The sequence below is a fragment of the Sorex fumeus genome, unplaced genomic scaffold, assembly GCF_029834395.1.
Source record: "Sorex fumeus unplaced genomic scaffold, SorFum_2.1 ptg000094l, whole genome shotgun sequence".
Taxonomy (NCBI): Eukaryota; Metazoa; Chordata; class Mammalia; order Eulipotyphla; family Soricidae; genus Sorex; species Sorex fumeus.
Window position 1 is genome coordinate 18,486,163 of NW_026606151.1, and position 21,767 is coordinate 18,507,929.

Sequence of the window (21,767 nt, forward strand, 5' to 3'; positions counted from 1 at the left end):
ACTATGAAATGCATAAAACTAGTTACAATGAGGCACTAGATTTAAATATTCAAAATTTAATGTATTCTAAAAATCTTGTGATAGTAATACTGTATTCCACACCCAAACCAGGCTTTGAAAGTGTCAGTCCCATCACACACAGTTGACATGTATTTCCATCACTTAGAGATAAATTCCATCTGCTTTATCTCTTCCTCTATATTCAATATAAAAGAATTCCAAGGAAAAACCATGGCCTCGGGCACAGCTAAGACCATGAGGAATGAAGCCACCTGCCCCATTTGCCTGGACCTGATGACTGAGCCAGTGATGATATACTGTGGGCACATCTACTGCCGTTCTTGCATGATGCAAAATCTTGAGAACCAGCAACTGAAGTCACCTTCTCGGAGAAACTTCCCGTGTCCTCTATGTAGGACACAGTTTCAAAGGAAGAGCATCCGGCCCAGTAAGCAGCTAGAAAGCATCATTAATACAATTAAGATGGAGCAGGAACATTTGTGTGAAGAACATGGAGAGAAGATCTGCCTGTTCTGTGAAGATGATGGTCAGTTCATCTGCTGGTTTTGTGAACGAACACCACAGCACAAAGGGCACACCACGGTCCTTGCCTGTCACGGCTACAAGGTGAGTACTGTCCAGAGTGCTTCACCAAGTACCCGTTCCTCTTTTGCATCAGTGGACCTGAAATAGTTTAATCTGAAATCCAAGATGATGTTATAGTTTTCATCACTTTAGTCTTCGAATAAGCTTTATAATGGCTATCCATATAATATATACATATATATGCATATTAATGCATATACATACAGTAGCACTGTAGCACTGTCCTCCTGTTGTTCATTGATTTGCTTGAGCAGGCACCAGTAACGTACTGTTTTTGGCATATCAAATACATCATGGGTAGCTTGCAGGCTTTGCAATGTACACAGTATTCTCATAATTTCCATGGACATTGATATCTGTAAAACATTTGCTCATTGTAAAACAACAGTGTTTTATGAAAAATGTCATAAATCCCTTGATAGTTCTGAACAACTGATATATATATATATATATATATACTAACTTTATAGAGCTAGAAGACTGATTACTCCTTTTAAGATAGACAATTTTAATCTTAAAAGTGTGCTCTGAAAATCAGAGAAGGTATTTTTAAAAGATACTTTAAAGTTTGAAGCTTGAATACTTTATGTAAATAATTTAAAATTGCTTGCATAGTGACTTTTTCATTAGATATTACAGCTTTTCCCTCTCCCTTTCTATTTTTGTCAAGAGTGTTTTTCTAGCTGTTTTAGTGATCCAGGTGCAAGGGCCCTTCGTGCTGTGTACCACCAGGTCCATACCTGGCCATATTCAGGAATACCAGTTTCATAACTGTTGGCACTCAGAGAAAATACAGTTCTGGAGATCAAGTTGAGATTCCTGATCACAGCATGTTCTCTATCTCATTGACCCTCATTTGTCCCTTTGAATCTTCCATTTGGGTTTGTATTTAGGGACCATACCCACAGGTGCCCAGGGTTTCTCCTGACTCTATGCTTAGGGTCCATTTCTGGCTGGGCTTGGGGAACCAAAGTCAGGATCTGACCAGGGTTGCTCTTACAAGGCAAACACCTTTACCCCTGAACTATCTCTCCATTTGTCCCTGGCCTCTTTTGAAAAACATTACTGGTACCTGTCCAACACTTACTTATACATAGTAAGACTTATGTATTACTTTATAGTACTAATAAAAATGTCAAGATGTTAATCTTTTGGTTTTTAGAATTAACACATTATTATATAAAATTATTTTATTCTTTTTCTTTGTATAATATTCACTGGGGAAAATTTAGCATTGTATACATTAGGCCATAGTTCAATAGAAGAACCTGTTTTTAAAATAGAAAAGTCATATTAATAACCTTACCAATTCTTCAGATTGTTCAGGAGATGAAAACTTTGTAAAATGTTTATTGAATTACCATGAGATACACAGTTACAAAGGTTTTCATGATTGTGTTCAGCCTTACAATGTTCCAACACCCATCCCTTTCACTGGTGTACATTTCCTGCCACCAACATTGCCAGTTTCCCTACTGATGCCTTCCCACCCCTCACCTACCAGCCAACCTCTATGCAGACACTCCACTCTGGGGAGATCAAATTTTTCACTTCATAGTCAGTATCCTGTAAAGTATAAGGACTATAAAAATGTCCAATATAATTTTATGTTTGGAAGTATATTATCTCTCCTGAGATACATGATGAAAAATTACTCAATTAATAAGTCATCATCAAACAATTTTTTCTTTAGGACAACTTCCAGAAAACTTTGACATACCTTAGGAAGCAAGAAGACCAAAATAAGGAATGGCAAGGGAACATACGAGAGAAAATAAGAAATTTTCAGGTAAAAATTTGAATTTATTGACCTCAAATATATTTCCTCTAGAGCTTAGACCTATAGGAGAATTTGGCAAAACAAAAGGATGTTTCATCTCATTAATCTACACTAAATATATAAATCCCAAATTATTTGTTTTAATATTCCATTTTGGCTACAAATAAGAGAGTTAAGCTCTTGTTCCTTTGGCATTTCAGCAGTAATTGTTGAGGAGTCCTAATATCAGTTAGGAGAAGTGGTGTCCTTACTTAGATTCATATTGACTGATTTATACATTTTAACCACCTCAAAGTACCTTCCTGTTTGAAGCTTAGAGCTGCCACTGTGAGAAATTTGCCACAATGCTAGATCTGGTATGTAATTTGCATCTCCAAAAGTAATCTTTGTGAAGAAGAGGATCTTTCCAGGTGGGAGTAATATTCAAAAAATTCATGAAGAGTAGCAATAAATGGTGCAAGAACAACTTCAATGGCAGACAAAGGTGTATTTCTATGATTGAACAGACTGCACAGGAAGTAACTCAGTGCTTTTTTGGCTACATTGATGTATTCCAAAAGTCTATACTCAAATTTTACAAGTAACTGGATTTTGAGATTTTCTTTCTTTTTGTATTGAATCACTGTGAGATAGTTACAGACTTGCAAACTTTCATGATTACATTACAGTCATACAACGATTGAGCACCCATCCCACCACTAGTGCTCGTTCTCCACCACCAATATTCCCAGTATCCTTCCCCCCACCCCCACCCCTTTCCATACCTGCCTCTGTGGTACTCATATTCCCTATAACTCTCTCTCTTTCATTTTGGTTGCTATGGTTTGCAATATAGGTACTAATAGACCATCGTGTTAGATCTACTTTCAGCACACATCTCCCATGCTGATTGATCCCTTCCACCATCATTTACTTGGTGGTCCCTTCTCTAATCCAGCTACCTTTTCTCCAGCATTTGAGACCGGCTTCCAAGCCATGCAATCCTTCTGGCCCTTAACTCTACAGTTCTTAGGTGTTAGTCTCCAATTATGTTACTTTATATTTCACAAATGAGTGCAGTCATTCTATGTCTGTCCCTCTCTTTCTGACTCATTTCACTTCGCATGATACTCTCCAGGTCCATCCACTTATAAGCAAATTTCATGACTTAATCTTTCCTAACAGCTGCATAGTATTCCACTGTGTAGATGGACCAAAGTTTCTTTAACTGATCATCTGTTCACCAGCATTCGGGTTTTTTTTTCTTCTCAGATTCTGGTTATTGTAAACAGTGCTGCAATACACATATATAGATGTTATTTCTACTTTATTTTTTGCATTTCTGGGATATATTCCCAAAGTAGTATTGTTGGGTCATATGGGAGCTCTATTTCTAGTTTTTGGACTAATGTCCATATTGTTTGCCATAAGGAAGGACCAGTTGGCATTTCCACCAACAATGAAGGAGACTCCCTTTCTCCCTGCAGCCACGCCAGCACTGGTTGTTCTTGTTCTTTTAGATGTGCCAGTTTTTGTGGTGTAAAATGATATTTTATTGTTGTTTCTATTTGCATCTCCCCAATTATTAGCGATGTAGAGCATTTTTTCATGTGCCTTTTGGCCATTCGAATTTCATTTTGTGAGGAAGTTTTTGTTCATTTCTTCTCCCCATTTTTTGATGGAATTGGACGTTTTTTCCTTTTAAAGTTCTACTAGTGTCCTCGATATTAAACCCCAATCTGTTGCATATTGGTTGAACCATTTCTCCCATTCAGCGGGCTCTTTCTGTATTTTTAAAATTTTTTCTTATATTTATATATTGGATCACTGTCGGAAAAGTTACAAAACTTTCAGGTTTAAGTCTCGGTCATACAATGATCAAACACCTTTCCCTTCACCAGTACTTATTTTTCATCACCAAGAACCCCACTATATCCCCTTCCCAACTCTCCCAATGCCTGTGAGGCAGATGATTTCTACTTAACTCTCTCTCTCTACTTTGACTACATTCATTATTTCAACAAAAGATGCACCATTGTTGTTTGGAATTTCCCCCCAACAATCAGAATTGCTGAAAAAGCATTGTGAAATAATTTGATTTCTATAGATGGTTATGAGAACCATATGATGTACGTGGCCTCTTTGTGGCTGTGCGATTTGGGGTTTCTGATATTTTACTAGGTAAGTCTGGAGGGATTTCTGCAAAGAGCCAGAATAACTACGAGATTGCTTTCTGTGCATCTGGTGTTATGGCCATGCTGGAGAGCCGCTCGTGGGGGCCAACTCATGACCTCGGTAGGGCATGAAGGACGAGCTGGTACCGACCCTCTTCCCATGAGACTGCAGTTGCCCCATCACTGCCGGCTCATACCTCGCTTTCCAATAAGCTCTGAGGTGGCAGCCACCTTGCTGCTGGGGGGTGGGGGGTGGGGAAGGAGAGGCAGAAAGGGCAGAAAGGAGCAACACCCTTTCCCTCCCAGGGAGGCATGGCGCTGTAGCTTAATGAATGGTCCATTCACTTTTCTGCTGCAAGCTGCCAGGCTCTGGATTAAGTCCTTTTGCCTCTGTAGCCAGGGCCCTGCCTGAGAGTCGCTCGTGTGGGGCAACTCATGACCTCAGTAGGGCATGAAGGACAAGCCAGTACCACCCCTCTTCCCATGAGATGAAATTCTGAAGTTTTAACACTTAAATCTGGAGGGATTTCTGCCAAAACCTGCTGGGTATACTATACTTGAGAGGTTGTGTCAGAATATTCAACTCTGTTCCATTGATATTAAGGTCTTTTTCAAATCCAAATACCATGCTGTTTTAATTACTACTGCTAAGCCAGAGGTGGTTTGTGGTTGTGTCTCCCACATACATAACTTTTGGCCTTTTAACTTCTTGGTAAACTTTGCCCCAAGTTTTTGGGGTCTGGCCAATTAGTCTCCAATTATGCTACAGCAGCAATTTTGGGGTTTCTGGAAGTCTGATGCAGTACCAAGCTGCTGATGCACTCGCCTCACAGGTAAAGATTGACCTGCTGGTGGCACCATGAACCCCTCTTTCTGTATTCTTGGTCACTGTTTCTTTTTGTTCAGAAGCTTCTCAGTTTAATGTAGTTCCATTTGTTTATATTTGTTCCCAATTGTTTGGGCAGTGGTGTTTCATCCTTGAAGATGTCTTTAGCCTCAATATCATGGAGTATTATGCTATATTTATCTCCATGTACCGTATGGATTCAATTATGATATTTAATCCATTTGGATGTGACTTTTGTGCTTGACAGTAGACAGAAGCCAAGTTCTATTTTTTGCATGTAGTTGTCCAGCTTTCCCAGCACCGCTTGTTGAAGAGGCTTTCCTTGCTCCACTTTACAATTCTTGCTCCTTTCTCAAAGATTAAGTGATAGTATACTTGAGAGGTTGTGTCAGAATATTCAACTCTGTTCCATTGATACTCAGGTCTTTTTCAAATCCAAATACCATGCTGTTTTAATTACTACTGCTTTGTAGCACAGTTTGAAATTGGGAAAGTTGACGCCACCCATCTTCTTTTTCCCAAGGTTTGCTTTAGTTATTCGTGGGGGTTTCTTGCTCCATATGAACTTCAGGAGTGTTTTGTCTATTTGAAAAATATCATGGGTATTCTCATAGGGACTGCATTAAATCTGTATAATGCTTTGGAGCATATTGCCATTTTGACAATGTTAATCCTCCAGATCCACGAGCCGGAGATATGTCTTTATTTCCTAATGTCCTCTTTTATTTATGGAAGTAGTGTTTTGTAGTTTTCTTTGTATAAGCCTGTCACCTATTAGTTAAACTGATTCCAAGGTACTTGATTTTCTGAGGCACTATTGTGAACAAGATTGTTTTTTTAATATCTCTTCTCTTTCATTCTTTGTAGATAGGAAAGCCAGGGACTTTTGGGTTTTGATTTTGTAACCTGTCACTTTACAACCTATTGTTTCTAAGAGTTTTTTGATAGAGACTTTAAGTTTCTCCAAGTATAGTATCATATCGTCAGTTAATAGTAATAGCTTGACCTCTTCCTTTCCTATCTGGATGCCCTTGGTACCTTTTTTTTGTCTAACTGCTACAGCAAGTACTTCCAATAGTATATTGGACGTGGTAAGAGTGGGATAAGTACTTCCAATAGTATAATAGACATGGTAAGAGTGGGAAACATTATGTTTTTCCAGATCTTAAAGGGAAGGTTTTTAGTTTTTCCCCATTGAGAATAATGTTTGCCATGGGCTTGTAGTAGATAGATGGCTTTGAATATATTGAGGAAAGATCCTTCAACTCCCGTTTTGCTGAGAGTTTTTGTTATTTTGTTACAAGAAATGAGTACTGTATCTTGTCAAATGCCTTTAATGAATCTATTCATATGTTCATATGGTTTTTATCTTTACTTTTATTTATATGCTGGATTATGTGGATTGACTTGCAAATGTTAAACCATCCTTACATGCCTGGGATGAATTCTTGGTTGTGGTGTATGATCTTTTTTTATAAGTCGTTGGATTCTATTTGTTAGTATTTTGTTGAGGATCTTTGCATTTGTATTCATCAGTGAGATCAACCTGTAATTCTCTTTTCTTGTCATGTCTCTGTCTGCTTTTGGTATGAGGGTGATGTTTGCCTCATTGAAATTGTTTGGAAGCGTTTCTGTTTATTCAATTTCTTGGAAAAGTTTGAACAGGATGGGGAGTGGGTCCTCTTTGAAGCTTTGGAAGAATTCACTAGTGAATCCATTTGGATGAGGGCTTCTTTTTTGGGTACACTTTTGATTATTATTTTAATTTCCTTAATAATGATAGGTCTGTTCAGGTATTCCGAGTCTTCTTGAGTCAGTTTTGGGAGATTATTAAAATCCAGGAATTTATCCATTTCTTCCTGATGTACAAATCCTTTTATCATTAAGAAATGGCCTTAACTGTCTCTTGTAAACTTCTTCAGTCTGAATTCTATGTGATCTGATACTAGTATGGCCACACCAGATTTTTTGAGGGAATTGTTTGTTTGTAGAATTGTTTTCCATTCTTTCACTTGGAATTTGTGTTTTCTCTAACTTTTCAGATGTATTTCTTGCATGCTGCAGAATGTTGGGTTCAATATTCTGTTCCATCTTGTTATTCTTTGTCTTTTAATTGGTGTATTTAGCCCATTGACATTGAGACTTATTATTATTATGGGGTTTTGTCCCATCTTTCTGCCAAAATTGGTGTATATGTGGGGCTTGTCTTATTTTAAATTAGCACATCTAGTTGCTCTTTTAAACATGACTTTGAAGCTATCAAGTTTTTGTGTTGCTGTTTGTCTGTGAAGCTGTGTGTTCCTTTTGATATGAATGAGAATCTAGCTGGGTAAAGTATTCTTGGTGGCATTTATTTCATTGAGTTTTATCACTATATCCCACCACTCTCTGCTGGTCCTTAGTATTCATAAGATGGGTCTGCTGCGAATCTTAAGAATAGTCCTTTATAAGAACATTTTTTCTTTGATCTTTCTACTTTCAGAATTTTATCTCCATCTATGGGTTTCATCATCTTGATAAGGATATTTCTGGGAGTATTTAATTTATATTTCTTTTAGCTGGTATGCTTCAAGCCTCCTGAGTATGTTTGCATGTGCTCTTCAGCTCTGAGAATGTTTCAGCAATTATGTGTTTGCCAGTTTCTTCTTCCTCAGGGTTTTCTTCCTGTCCTTCTGGGACTCCAATGATTTTTATGTTATTCCTCTTGGTTTCATCCCGACTTTCTCTTGACATTTGTTGTTTTATTTTGAGGTTCTCTTCTATTTTCTGCTGTTTTCTGGAGATTCTCTGCACCTCATCTTGGAGCTTACTGATTCTGTCCTCTGCAGCTGTTACTCTGTTGCTGAGCCCTTTCACTGAGTATTTTGTTTAACCTACCAATATTTTTTAGGTCTGCTATTTCTGCTTGTATTTTCATTTTCTTTTTCCTCACTTCTACTCTTATATCCTCTTAACTTTATCAGAAGTGCCTTCCATTGCTTCTTTGAGCTTCTATACAACCTTAAAAGCTCCATTTTAAATTACTTATCTGAGAGGTTATGTAGTTCATTGTTACTGTTCAATTCATCTGTGCTAGCAACTTCAATCATTAAGCCTGGTAAGTTTCTGCATTTTTTTTATCATTGTGACCTTTTCGTTTTTGAGTTTTGTTCCATGTTATTTTATGTTTTTGAGTCTGGAATAGAGCTAACTTTGTGTGTTACCATGGCTTGTTGATAGGTAAAGATATGTGAGGCCTGGATTAACAAGTGCCTAGCATGTGGGGTGTAATTTCTTTGTCTGCATGGTTCTGTGGTTAGAGACTTTTAAGGTATGCTGTGAAGGATAGGTGCAGGGAGGAAAAGCTGTGGGTGATCACAGCTCTTGGAGGAGTGAGTTCCATGTACTGGGGGGTGGTGGCTGGCAGGGGAGTGTGGTACCAAGTGAGAACCTGGGGACAGGGCTCTGGCCTTTTGAGGTTTTCATTTCAATTCTCTCACGTGAAATCTTTGTGTGAATTCTGAATTTGGACTCACAAAAAATATTCTTTTTTTTCTCAGTATAACAGTCATGGGTAGTGGGAGGTCAAGAATTTTAAGTCACATATAGAGAAACCAAATCTCTGAGAATTAACCTTCTTGTTTTCAATAAATGTTTTATTTAATTCTAAGTGAATGGAACTAAAATATTTTGAATATTTATTCATCTAAAGATAAAATTATCCCATCTTTGGAACATGCTTTCTTCATTATAGTCTGAAATTCTGGATAAAAAATATTGCATCGAGTATAGCTTTAAGGTTTTTCACATGATCCTACACATGGAGGAGAAATCTTATCTATGGAGACTGGAGAATGAAGAACAGCAAATTCTGAGGAGACTGCATGACAGTGAAGCCCAGTTGCAGAAGCAAAGCCAGGAACTGAACAAAATCATACTGGAACTGGAGAGGAAATGTCTGGACTCAGCCCAGGAGTTACTACAGGTGAGACTGTGAATGTGGAGGGATGGATGAAGGTGTCAGTTACTGGGGTTTCAGAGGAAATGGTGAGGAATTTGGAGAAATGTCTTGAATACGTCTTTCTGAAAAATATAAACAAGTATAGAGAATTTAAATGAGTGTTTGCTTTTAGATACACGTACCTGTATACAGATGTCTTCCACTAGTCTGTAGAGTGTTCCTGGGTAAATCAAGGAGCACAGAAGAGGCTCCTTGGATATATATGACAGTTTTAGGAAACCATGGGAGAACTTTTGTAGCATCTGTTAGCCTCAGTATAATTTGCAGAGATTCCTGGTGTCAAATGATCTCCTCAAAGATATTCCTGTGGACTGCTGGGGACAAAATAGGTCATAAAAATCTTTGATAAACTTACTTCTTGATTTGCTCCTGGATCTTGCTCAAACAGATATTATGTGGCTTGATTTTAGCTATGGTAAGGATATTGAACACTGGAACTCCTTATTTTATTCTCATTAAGGATTGAGGTGGCATAGCAAGACCTTCCACTTTGATGCAAACCTGTGGCCACCACCTTAGTGAGTCAGTCTCTGGGGATCTATGTTAATTCACCTGTAAGGACCTTTGTGAAGAAATAATGTCCACTATGACCTCTTCAGAAGAAATGAGGTCACTGAATGCAGAAAGTGTTGAGTGAGCAAGTTTGAGATAATTGCCATCTTCCCTCAAACAGATCACATCTGGTTGTCGAAATAATAAATCCTTGTGTTTCAAAAAATAAGAAAACATGCTCTAAGGTTGATCAGATAATGTCATGGTAATATAATGGCCATTGTTTCTCACAAAAGCTATGCATGTACTGGTTAAGGTAAACAAGGGTAGAGAGATTGACTATCAATAATCTATCACAGTGTTTATAACTGCTGGTCTGTGAAATGATATGCAATTGGGTGTTGGACCATGGTGTAAATAGGTTGAATATCGCTGTGCTAGGGAATAGGATAGGAATTATTCCCTAGAAATTCACTAATACATTGAGTAGAACCATTGCATTTACTCTTTGGCATAATTATAAACATACACCCATCAAAGTTTTACAAAATGCTAATTTTCCATACCAACATCTATCTTTCTTATTTTATAGGATTTGAGAGACATTTTGGACAGGTGAGTGCTCTTTGAATTCAGAAGGGAAAGATAGTAGCTATATGGTGCCTAATGGAATGTTGCTCTGATGAAATTTCTGGACTCTTCTTATCAGGGTTTCTGCTATGAAGTTAAGTGCACCGGAGGACGTCTCATTGGATATTCATGCTGTGCCTGACGTGGATAGCATTTTCTGTGAATTGATAAAATTGTTTGAGACTGATCATGGTATGTGACATGAAAATTTCCATAAATAATATAGGTGGTAGGAATATACTGGGCAACACATTGTACTACTCTCCCCCATACAGGTTCTAGGTAGAGTATTGGTTTTCTTGATTAGTCTTGAAGCTCTTTCTCTCTAGTTCACTAGTGATGTCCCCCAGGGAAATAAACTCTATATCTGTCCATATGAAAATCAAAGAATTACCACTTTCTTGTGGACTATGACAATTTAAAACAAATCATCAATTACACAAAATACAGAGAACAGGGTTGGAATCATAATGATTATACTTATGTCCTTTAATTCCCAGAGTAATTCCAGAAAGTTTGATGAAGACTGACTGTTCTGTCAGTGATATTGGGAATAGACCAAGTAGCACTATTGTTTCAACCATCTGAAAACCAAGTGCTACTTGGGAAAAATGTTGCTGTTTATTTCTTCATTCTTTCCATAATTACTTTAATTCAAAATATCCTGCAATTACATTTTTAAAAAAGATTTTGAAACAAAGATTTTTTCATGATGTGATGATCTATGAAATAAAAGCAGTTATGAAAAATTTCTTCATTAATTTAATGAGAATCTACTGGTTATCATGACACTTCAAGCTACCCGTGACGTATTTGATATGCCAAACACAGTAACAACAAGTCTCATGATGGAGACATTACTGGGCCCGCTCGAGCAAATCGATGAACAACGGGAAGACCGTGATCATGACCTACTGGTTATAAATTATGCAGTGTCAGGTCTTGCTTAGTGAGCAAGCAAGCAGGTCGAGTGTTTGTCTTGCATGCAGCCAACCCGGGTTTGATTCCGGCACACCATATGGTCCCCTGAGTTTGGGCAGGAGTTATCACTAGGTGCAGAATTAGGAGTAAGTCCTGTGCACAGTCAGGTGTGGCGCTAACCTGCCCCCTTTCCAAAAAGAAGAACACGAGAACTCACAAGATTTTGGTACTCTTACCACAGCTCAGAGGAATCATTGACCTGGATTCTAAAAATTACTGTGATAAATATAATTGCTGGACTGTGTTTTCACCTGGAAATCAGAAAAATCCACTACCAATCTCATTGTGATTGTTGGCAGAATTCACTTCTTGATGCCTATAGGACCTTAGGCACTAGCTCTTTGCTGGTTGCAGGCTGGATGCCTCCCTGTGTTTCCTGAAGAAAACTCAAATGCTTGCACATGAGTCTCCCAGAGTGGAGGACTGTTTCAACGAAGTGAGGTCAAAGAGCAAGAGTCTCTAGGATAAAACTGATGGCATCATTTACCTGACCATAATAAAATACAATAACAGACATGAACCTCCATCATTTTTACCATTTAGGAACAATGTAACTTGAACATTAAAGGTCTCTGGTCATAAAAGTAGTAATACAAAGTTTCTAACAACAAAGGGGGAAATATTAAAGTCATTATTAGTCTGATAGCCCCAGGCATAAAAACTAAATAGCTCTGTTTTGACAGCATTGTGTCCATGTGCTTAGAGTATAGAGACATTGCTCTGCAATTGTGAGAAAAAAGATGCTCTGAAGTCTAAGACATGCTTTGCAGCACCTGGTTGATGTGAGAAAATTTAATGATTCGATACTGTGAGAGGATTAAGCCATAACTGGGGTGATGATGGAGGTAGTTCCCTACTATATAAGAGCAAAGATTCTTGTAATTTAGACCTCCTCACTTACAGAGTGAGTTCTATATATCCTGTTTAATGTGTTTCTGCAGACATTGCTTCTCTACATTACCATAACAAGTGTTTAATCAGATTTATTGATAAGAACATTGCACCCTTTCTCTAGCTAAGATAAAACCATTACAGTATTTTCATTATGTATTACTATTTTCTCATAAATATTTGTCTTTTTAAAATTTTCTAACAAAAAAACTTAAAGTTATTTTAACTTCTTGTTTGGAGCTCATCGCATGACGTTCTCGAGGGTGGCACTGAAGAGTTTTGGTGAAATGGTATCACCCTGCTGAACCCCTCTCTTGACATGGATTATTACTTCCTTGTAGAATGGTGAGATCCTGGTAGTGAATCCGTAATACAGTTCATAGAGGATCCTGATTATTGAGTTTGAACGCCCTATTTGGCTAGGGTTTCAAAGACTGCTTCCGACTCAACAGAATCAAAGGCCTTCTTTAAATCAATGAACGTTAGACAGAGGGGCATCTTGAATTCCTGAGAAACCTCAATGAGCTTGGTTATTGTGTGGATATGGTCAATTGTGCTGAATCCTTTTCGGAATCTGGTTTGCTCTCATGGTTGTCTTTCATCTAGTGTTCTGCCAATCCAATTCAGGATGATTCCATTGAACAGCTTGTAGACGACAGACAACAGGCAGATCAGGTGATAATTGCCAATGTCATTGATGTCTCCCTTGTTGTACAGTAGTATAGACCTGCTGGCTTTCCACTAGGACAGAACCTTGCTTTCAGACAGGTAGCATGTGAAGAGCTGAGCCAGTGTATTGATGAGTACTGATGGCAAGTTCTTCAGTTGTTCGGGTCTGACCTTGTCTGGGGCAGGTGATGTTCGCTTCTTTACCAATGGAGTGGTGTGTTGGATTTTGGAAGGGAGAATGTTGGGAACGACATATCTATCCTGTGGAATTTGGTATGTGGGCAGGTAGACGTGGCTATCGAAGAGATCCGAGTAGAAGTCATGAATAATCTTCTCCATTGCCCTTCTGGAAGATGTGATAGATCCATCAGGATGTTGGAGGGCAGTCACCTTGGTCTTGTAGTTGGCAATGGACAGGTGGGTGTTGTGAATGCTTTTCCTGGCTTCTGCTGCATCTGCAAGCACTGCTGCTCTTCTCTCTTTGAGGTCTTCTTGATCACTTGTCTGTACTGCTCTGCAAGCTTGAACATTCACTTGTGGTTCCCTGAAGCTTGCGCCAAGCCACATTGGCGAATGCGCGCAAGAGTTTTTGAAGACAGGGTTTTTTTTCGTGGCTATCTTGACATTCCTCGCACACTCATGGAGGTGCTGAATCAGTCGATCATATTCCTCATTAATGACATCAAAAATGGCATCTTCCCATGTTGCTGCCATAGTGCCAAAGAGCTCCCAGTTGGTGTTCATTCTGGGAGTTCTCTTCTTAAACTTTGCACCCCTTTCTACCTGCTCCATGAAGTAGAATTTTGCATGAAGGAGATGTTGGTCCGATCCCATTTGGAATTTTGGGACAACAGTGACATCAGTCAGGCAAAACCACCGATTGAATGTGAAGTGGTCAATTTCATTGTTGAACCGTTCATTGAGAGACTCCCATGTCCAACGTTTAGATTCGGTCTTCTGAAACTGTGAGTTACCATGGTTGGCATGATGAACTCAGACAGTCTCTCAACTTCGTTCCATTCTAGGCCATGGACCCTGATGTAGAGTTCTTCAGCTGATCTTCTTTGGACTATCTTGGAATTAAAATCACTGAAAGTGATCATGTAGAAGGTGTGGTATTCTTTATAGAACTTCTCCAGGTCCATGTAGAACTTCTCAATTTCTCCTTCAATCACAATTGGATATTTGTGCATAGACAATGAAGATAGAAACTGCCAGCAGTGAGTCACATCTATTCAAGTAATCATCCAATTCGGGTTGTTAGGCATTCGAATGAATCAATGCTCATGGCCAAGTTCATGGTGGAATGTGAAGGAATGGGAGTGAAGATAGATGGTTGGCAACTACATCACCTCTGCTTTGCTGATGACATTGTTTTAATAACATCAAACATTAGCCAAGAGGCACAAATACTGGTGACTTCCACCGTGAGTGTGGAAATGTCAGACTACAGCTGAATCTCACGAAGACAATGTTTATGAGAAACGGTCTTGTTCCTGATGTTCCATTCACTCTCAACAGAATGAACATCTCCGAATGCAGCATTTATGTGTACCTAGGTCGAGAATTCAACATGATGAATGACCTGGCACCTGAGTTGCTCAGGAGGAAGAGAGAGGCTTCAAGAGCGCCAAAGAAATAGTTAAGAGGATGAAGAACCTCCAGCTCCAGGCACATCCCTTTGATTCCACTGTTCTTCCTGCAATAACATATGCCTCAGAGACCTGGGCCCTACGAAAACAGGACGAGAACGCTATTCGAGTCTCCCAAAGAGGAATCGAAAGAGCTATACTTGGAGTATCACATTTCACTCAAATGAGAGAAAGAATCCAGAGTTCCGACCTCCATCGATGGTCAAGAATCAGGGATGCTGTCTTGTTTGCTAAGGCGTCGAAAATCAGATGGGCTGGACACGTAATGAGACTTGGTGATGACCGCTGGACTGGAGCCGTTACTGACTGGATTCTATGGGACGTCAAAAGATCGTGTGGCCGCCCACCCACAAGATGGTCAGACTTCTTTGTAAAGAACCTAAATGATCAGTTTGAGGCTCTTTGTGTTCCTAGAATGAGCAGATGCCATGGGCTACACAAGCATGTGACAGGGACAAATGGCGATGTTACTGGCACCTGCCCAAGCAAATCGATGAGTAACAGAATGTCACGTGATTAAGAGTCAAGTTTGGAGCTCAGGTGCATCCTGTTGTGTGTATATAAATGCCACATTTTATTGATCCATTTTTCTATTCTTGGAAACTTGAATTATTTCCAATGTTCACTATTGTTACTAGAGCTGCAATGATCATAGAAGTGCAAATGTATTTTCTGAAGAGCTTTTGGGCCTTTGAGGTAGATGGCCAGAAGTGTTATGACTGTGTCATATAGAAGCTCAATTCTTGTTTTTTTTATAATTTGTTCATTTGCTAAAATGGTTGAAACAAGTGACCTTCTCAGATACAGTAGAATACTCTTTTTCTCCACATCCATGCCAATACTGGTTTTGTTCTTTTAGCTGTTTGTCAGTCTCACTGATGTGAGATGATATCTCTTTGCTAGTTTGGTATGAGTTTCTCTGACAGTGATGGGGAACATTTTCATATCAATGTTGTTCATCTGCATGACTGCTTTGAAGCAGTGTCTGTTCATCTTTCATTGATTCTACCCTTCCCTCCCACCTTTTTTTTTGTTTTTTTCTTTCATCTCCCCATTTTGGATGGATTTTCTCACAAGGTTTATTTTTTAATCATTCAAAGTATTCAAATTTATTCAATCATCTCCTGTTAAGAACTCATTGAGGAGAGTTTAATAAATGAATTAAACAAATTCAGAACAATGACTAAGCAACACTGAAACAACTAGAACTGAGATAGTCAGGGAGTCCTCACCATGCTGGTCCTCAAATACAGAGGAGGGATCTGAAGAACAGGCGAGTGTGACTTGAGAGAGAGAAGTGCAGACTCTCAGAGCACTGGCAAGAAGCTTTCTAGTAACTGACTGCCACTCCACCTCTTAGTTTCATACGTTCTCCCCAGCACTCTCATTGGCTAAGTAAAATGAAGTCAGGTAGAAGGAAGGAAGCTGGTTTCCTAGGAGTCAGAAAGACAAGGAATTAGAAGGTGGGGTGTGGTTTGGAGAAAAAAATGAGGATGAAGTGTTCCTACATTCTTTATTTCTCATGTCCTTCTGTTCATCTGCTCAGTGTTTAATCATGGACACATTAGGTAAATCAGTGGCTTAAATCTCTATCTAGAACAAACTCATGTCTTGTTTTTTAAATTGTGCTGTTAGCTAAGTACCATTATGGTCATTCTATTTCTTTCATTCTTACTTTACTAGATCATTTTTTGGTATATTTGTCCTTAGTAAATCATCTTTTACTAATGCTTGTCGTACATGCACAACCAAGCATTGTGGACACTTAAAGTTGATAAGTAGCCATGTGTCCTAATTACCCAATAACATCCTGTGTCTTCAATAACAAACTCTGGGATTAACAGTATCTACCCATTCTGATACTGTGTCAGTGTAATATGTAAAAAATAGGGAGGACTTTGGACAAGAGAATAAGTAAACATGTCAAATATACTTATCTTGTCTTTCGCTCATATTACTGTGAGAAAGGTGCAAATAATAATAAATAAGGACAGAATACTAGTAAGAACCTTCGTAGTATATTGCTGCTGCCACCTGATATTTTACAATGCCACATGATGGCAGTATTGCCTAGTTCTAAGTATGTATTAACTTTTCAATACTCCCCTTATTTGAGACAGATACAATTTTTTAAACTTTTTACAATGATTTTTCATAAAATAACTATTATTGTCAGAAAGAACTTTTTCTTTTGAGTACAGGCTGATAATATTTGAAAAATACTGAATGTTACACATAAAGTAACCATATTCTTTTTTTTTCTTCTTTTTTAATTTATTAACTTTTTTGCAGTGAAGGTGACTCTAGATCCAGATACAGCTCTCAGTGACCTACATGTGGATGAGGCTGAAAACATGGTGATTGGTGGAAGGCCCCAAGTGAAGCAGGACATCCCTACAAGGTTTAAAGACTTACCCTGTGTCCTGGGATGTGAGGCCTTCACCTCAGGAAAATATTATTTTGAAATGTATTTTACAGGAGGATCTGATTGGGATGTAGGAGTTTGTCTGGAAAATGTACAAAGAGACAATTTCATGATACGGGAGCCTGAGACTGGATTCTGGGCCATAAGACATTGTGAAAACAATGACAATGTAGCACTGACATCTCCCATAACTCCTCTTTTTCTGGATGACCTTACTTATATAGGGATTTTCCTAGACTATGAGGCAGGACTTGTATCCTTTTATAACTTGGAAACTGGCTCCCACATCTTCACTTTCCCAAAGACCTCTTTCCTTGAGCCTATCAGGCCTTATTTTTGTATTAGAAAAGATACACATTTGAACCCTCGTTACTAATATTTGTAAGAAATTTGTAAGAAAAATATTCGTAAGAATGATTTGTAAGAGAAAAATACAGTATCTTTATTCTTGTATCCAGTTTAAAGCAATAGGATTCAAATTCTGTGAATGTAGAAATTTTGGTTGCTTTCTTCACTGTTTCCATAACCTAGAATGATGCCAAGCATTAGTCAATACCTAACTGATTTGCTTAAATGATTGGATATAAAGACTTTCTGCAGGTACCACACATGACGAACCTGTTTAGAAGGAAATTCCTTAATAAAAAGACCATAAAGTGTCCTCTTGACCGCTCATCAGTAGATTCAGTTTTATGACGAAAATGCTTTGTATATGTTAATTCACATTAGTGATTTCTTCTTAGGACATAAAAACCTATCCTTTGAGCATAAAAGTGCTGAAACAATCCCATTCAATCTCCCTTGCAGTGTCTTGTGCAAATGTTGGGGAAATACAGTCAGGACTAAAGCAGTTAATTCCAGATCATAGGACAGGTTTATGCAACCCACAAGAGTAAATAGAAGCTGAAGGTCAGAAAAATAAAGAATACGAAAAGCTCTATTAGATACGGAATATTCATGTAAGACTGTGCACAGATTGCCCTCACTTGCGGGATATAAAAAAACAATACATAATATAAGGCTATAAAGCTAACAACATGGATAGTAGAAACAAGGGTCAAGAGGACTGTTCCATGCTTGAAAGCCTGCCATGAGTGTGTGTGTGTGTGTGTGTGTGTGTGTGTGTGTGTGTGTGGGCGGAAGGAGAGGATGTTAGGACAGAGGGGAGACCACCATGACAATGAGGTTAGAGATGATCACTCTGGACACAAATTAAGGGCTGAAAGGAGTCAAAGGGATATCTAAGATAACCCTTCAGTATCTGTAGTGCAGAAAATAATGCCCTAAGGAGGGGGCAGAAGAGAGAGAGAGAGAGAGAGAGGAATGAAAAAATGAAGAAAAGTAAAAGTTCCCATTGAAGAGGCAGACTGGGTGGGGTGGGGTGTGGCAGGAAGAAAACTGGGGACATTGGTGGTGGGAAATGTGCACTGGTGAAGGGATGAGTGTTGGAACATTGTATGACTGAAACCCAATCATGAACCACTTTGTAATTGTGTATCTCAAAGAAATTCAATAAGAAAAGTAAAGGATTAAATGTTAATGCATTAACATATGCCTCAGAGACCTGGGCCCTACAAAAACAGGATGAGGACACTATTAAGGGTCTCCCAAAGAGGAATCAAAAGAGCTATGCTTGGAGTATCACACTTCACTCAAATGAGAGAAAGAATTTGGAGTATCTACCTCCATCGATGATCAAGAATCAGGGACGCTGTCTCGTTTGTCAAGGCGACGAAAATCAGATGGGCTGGACATGGAATGAGGTTTGGAGACGACTGCTGGACAAGAGCCATTACCGACTGGATTCCATGGGATGCCAAAAGATCGCATGACCGCCCACCTATGAGATGGTCAGACTTCTTCATCAAGACCCTAAACAATCAGTTTGGGACTCTTTGTGTTCCTAGAATGAGCAGATAACAAGGGGCTACTCTAGCACACGACAGGGACAAATGGAGACATTACTGGTGCCTACTCGAGCAAGTCGATGAGTAATGGTATGTCAAGTGATCAAATGATCAAAGAATTAAATAAAGTGTATATATATGCTTAAGAATGAGTAGTATTGTTCCTAAGATAGCTTGGCAAAGTAATTGTACACTCTGAGTCAAAGTAGAGCATAAACAGAGAAAGAAGCATTTATAGCCAATTTCTAATTTATATAGCTGTGAGCTCACAATGTGAGTGTTTGACATGTTTGGTGGCTAGAGCCGCCTTCCTGGTCTCCTAAGCAGAAAAAGACAGAGGGACACAGACTGATGGTCAGGATGACCCGTTTAATGCAGGGCCTCTAAGAAACTTACACAATATCTGGAGGGGGTTGAAGTATAGGACTGCATGTAGGTGTGATCGATCATTTACAGATATGAAGCATTTCAGTGGGAGCCATTCTCTTGGGGGAATTTACTCAAGGAGACACTTTTCTTACAGGGACACCTATATTGCTTCTTCTTTCCTTTAGTTGAACACATTAAACAATTAAATTGTCTGCTTATTAATACTAGAAGTATTTGGGTAAACAAAGTAGGAGAATAGCTTCCAAAACTTAGTTCTCTTTGCTCCAAGGGCAAATCTGCTGTGCTTTGTCATAAGTCCCAGACTAGCTCCTCAGGCTGCTTCAGCTTGTTTTTCCCATTGGAGTTCCTGTTTCTTAAGCCTTAATGACTTGCATCAAGAATGTGTCTTTATGCTTTGTATACTGACCCTTTTTGATATCAGGGTTGCTTTTCTGCTCAGCCCAGGTCCATCCAAGTCCCTCGGTGGGACCTCCCTTTGTGGGGTATTAGAAACTATGGCAACCAAAATGTGAGTCAAGTAACTATAATGGATGCCTAGGAGTAGATATATTTGAGTCAGTCAAATCCTAGATATTAGGACCATAGCATTAACAGTCTTACTGTACTTAAGCTAAGAGCATTTTCTATAATAAAATGAAAAGTTATAGGGGAAATACAAAAGCAAGTTATTCACTTCAAACAGAAAGGAAGGATAAAGGCAACCTCAGGAGACAAGAGATGCTCACAAGAGCACTGTAAGCTTCTCTGGGAGGAGGAAAAGGAAATTCATTGATGAAGCCTAAAACACTTAGGGGTAATATCCAACACTTAGAGAAAGAGTGTGAATTAATAAGGGGCAGAGACGCAGATGCAGTTCTGCCTTGCTGTTGCCTCTTAGTACTACATCCTGCTGTCTCTAATTATTTTTCCTGTGTTCTGGTATCACTAAGATTCCAATTCCTACTAGACACTGCTCCTGCACTAAGGGAGGAAGTGGCAGAAAGAGCCCTAAGAGGACAGAGAGACTCTCCAGTATTCTGGCTTGGAAACAATATATCTCAGGACTTATAGTTTACATTCCGACTAAGCATGAATACAAGAGTCATCCCCCAGGATGCACACTTGAAAGGAAGGTTTTCATGGAATTGCCTCTGTTATCCTGAAGACGATCTCATTCTTACTTTGGACAACCTGGGAGGCTACCAAATGTAACCTGCCTACATGGCAGAGTCTGGCAAACTTCCCATGGAGAAACCAATATGCCAAGTACCAGTAGCAATGATGGGTCTCATTTTCCTAACCCTGAAAGAGTCTTGAATATGGCACTTTTTAAAATCTCAGGGCTAGGACGTAGGAGAAGTTACTAGTGCCTGCTCAAGGCAATTGACAAACTACAGGATGATCGTGATCATGATTGTGATCCTGAAGATCTTGAGGAATTTTCTTTGTTTTTCTTCTGAATGTCAGTTCAAATGATATTGGAAGAAGTTGAAAAACAGAAACCAATTGAGAGAGAGAGAAAGAGAGAGAGAGACAGAGAGACAGAGAGAGACAGAGACAGAGACATAAAGAGAGAGAGAGTCAGAGAAAGAAATAGAGAAAAAGAACAGGCCTGCTTCTGGAGCCACCTGTAACTCCCAGGGGAAGTGCCTGGAGAAAACGCTTGGTAACATCTGCCACAGCACCTGTATGCTATGGCTGTTTGCATAACACTAGTGCCACTACAAGGCAGCCATCAAAGTGCACACTAGGTTCACTTGGTCTCTGGATAGTTGACTCAGTCCCCACCACATGCCATCTTCAACATCATGCCTTCAAGTCTGACTGACAGATTTCTCTTTGCAGAAAAGTGAAAAAGCGCTGGTCTCCATTTAGGTTTCTGAGTTTGTTGTCGGCCCTCACACAAAAGAATTTCAAAAGGAGATAGATGATGTAGTGAGAGTAATGCACTCAAGAGCCAATGTGGGCTCTCCTGAGTGAAGAGATCAGAGAGACACAATCCAATTTAAGGGGCACGTGGATGTCAAGTCAATCTGGCTGACATGGCTTTCGTCCCAGTGACCACCAAGGTTGATTGGCTGATCTGGTTGGCAAGGTGAGAGTCCCCTTCCTCCCTCACCACTTCGTGCCATGCCTCCCGAAACTGCATGCTCAGTCAATGAGGATGGCCTTCCCCATAAGGAAAAGGACCATTCTTTGCTTGAGGATATACAAGTAGCTGCGTTTCCCTGCTAGAAACTCCAGTGAGCTTTTCCAAGTTTAGGTTCATACAGAACCAGAATGTTGGTTGTTTTAGCTAAGGAGGTCTTACAGGTTTTCATCTAACTTCATCAGCTTGCACTTTCTATGGAGATAAGAGTCTGTA

General features: G+C 39.2%; 1 protein-coding gene across 1 annotated transcript; it reads left to right on the plus strand.

The window, feature by feature from the left end:
• The first annotated feature begins 231 nt into the window (after positions 1 to 231).
• LOC130040125 (E3 ubiquitin-protein ligase TRIM38-like) lies at positions 232 to 21,277 on the plus strand. The gene is made up of 6 exons (XM_056132143.1): positions 232 to 627; positions 9,120 to 9,350; positions 10,471 to 10,493; positions 10,588 to 10,700; positions 16,994 to 17,196; positions 21,248 to 21,277. Exons 1-6 carry the CDS (start codon positions 232 to 234, stop codon positions 21,275 to 21,277), a joined length of 996 nt encoding a protein of 331 aa, XP_055988118.1.
• The last annotated feature ends 490 nt before the right edge of the window (positions 21,278 to 21,767 follow it).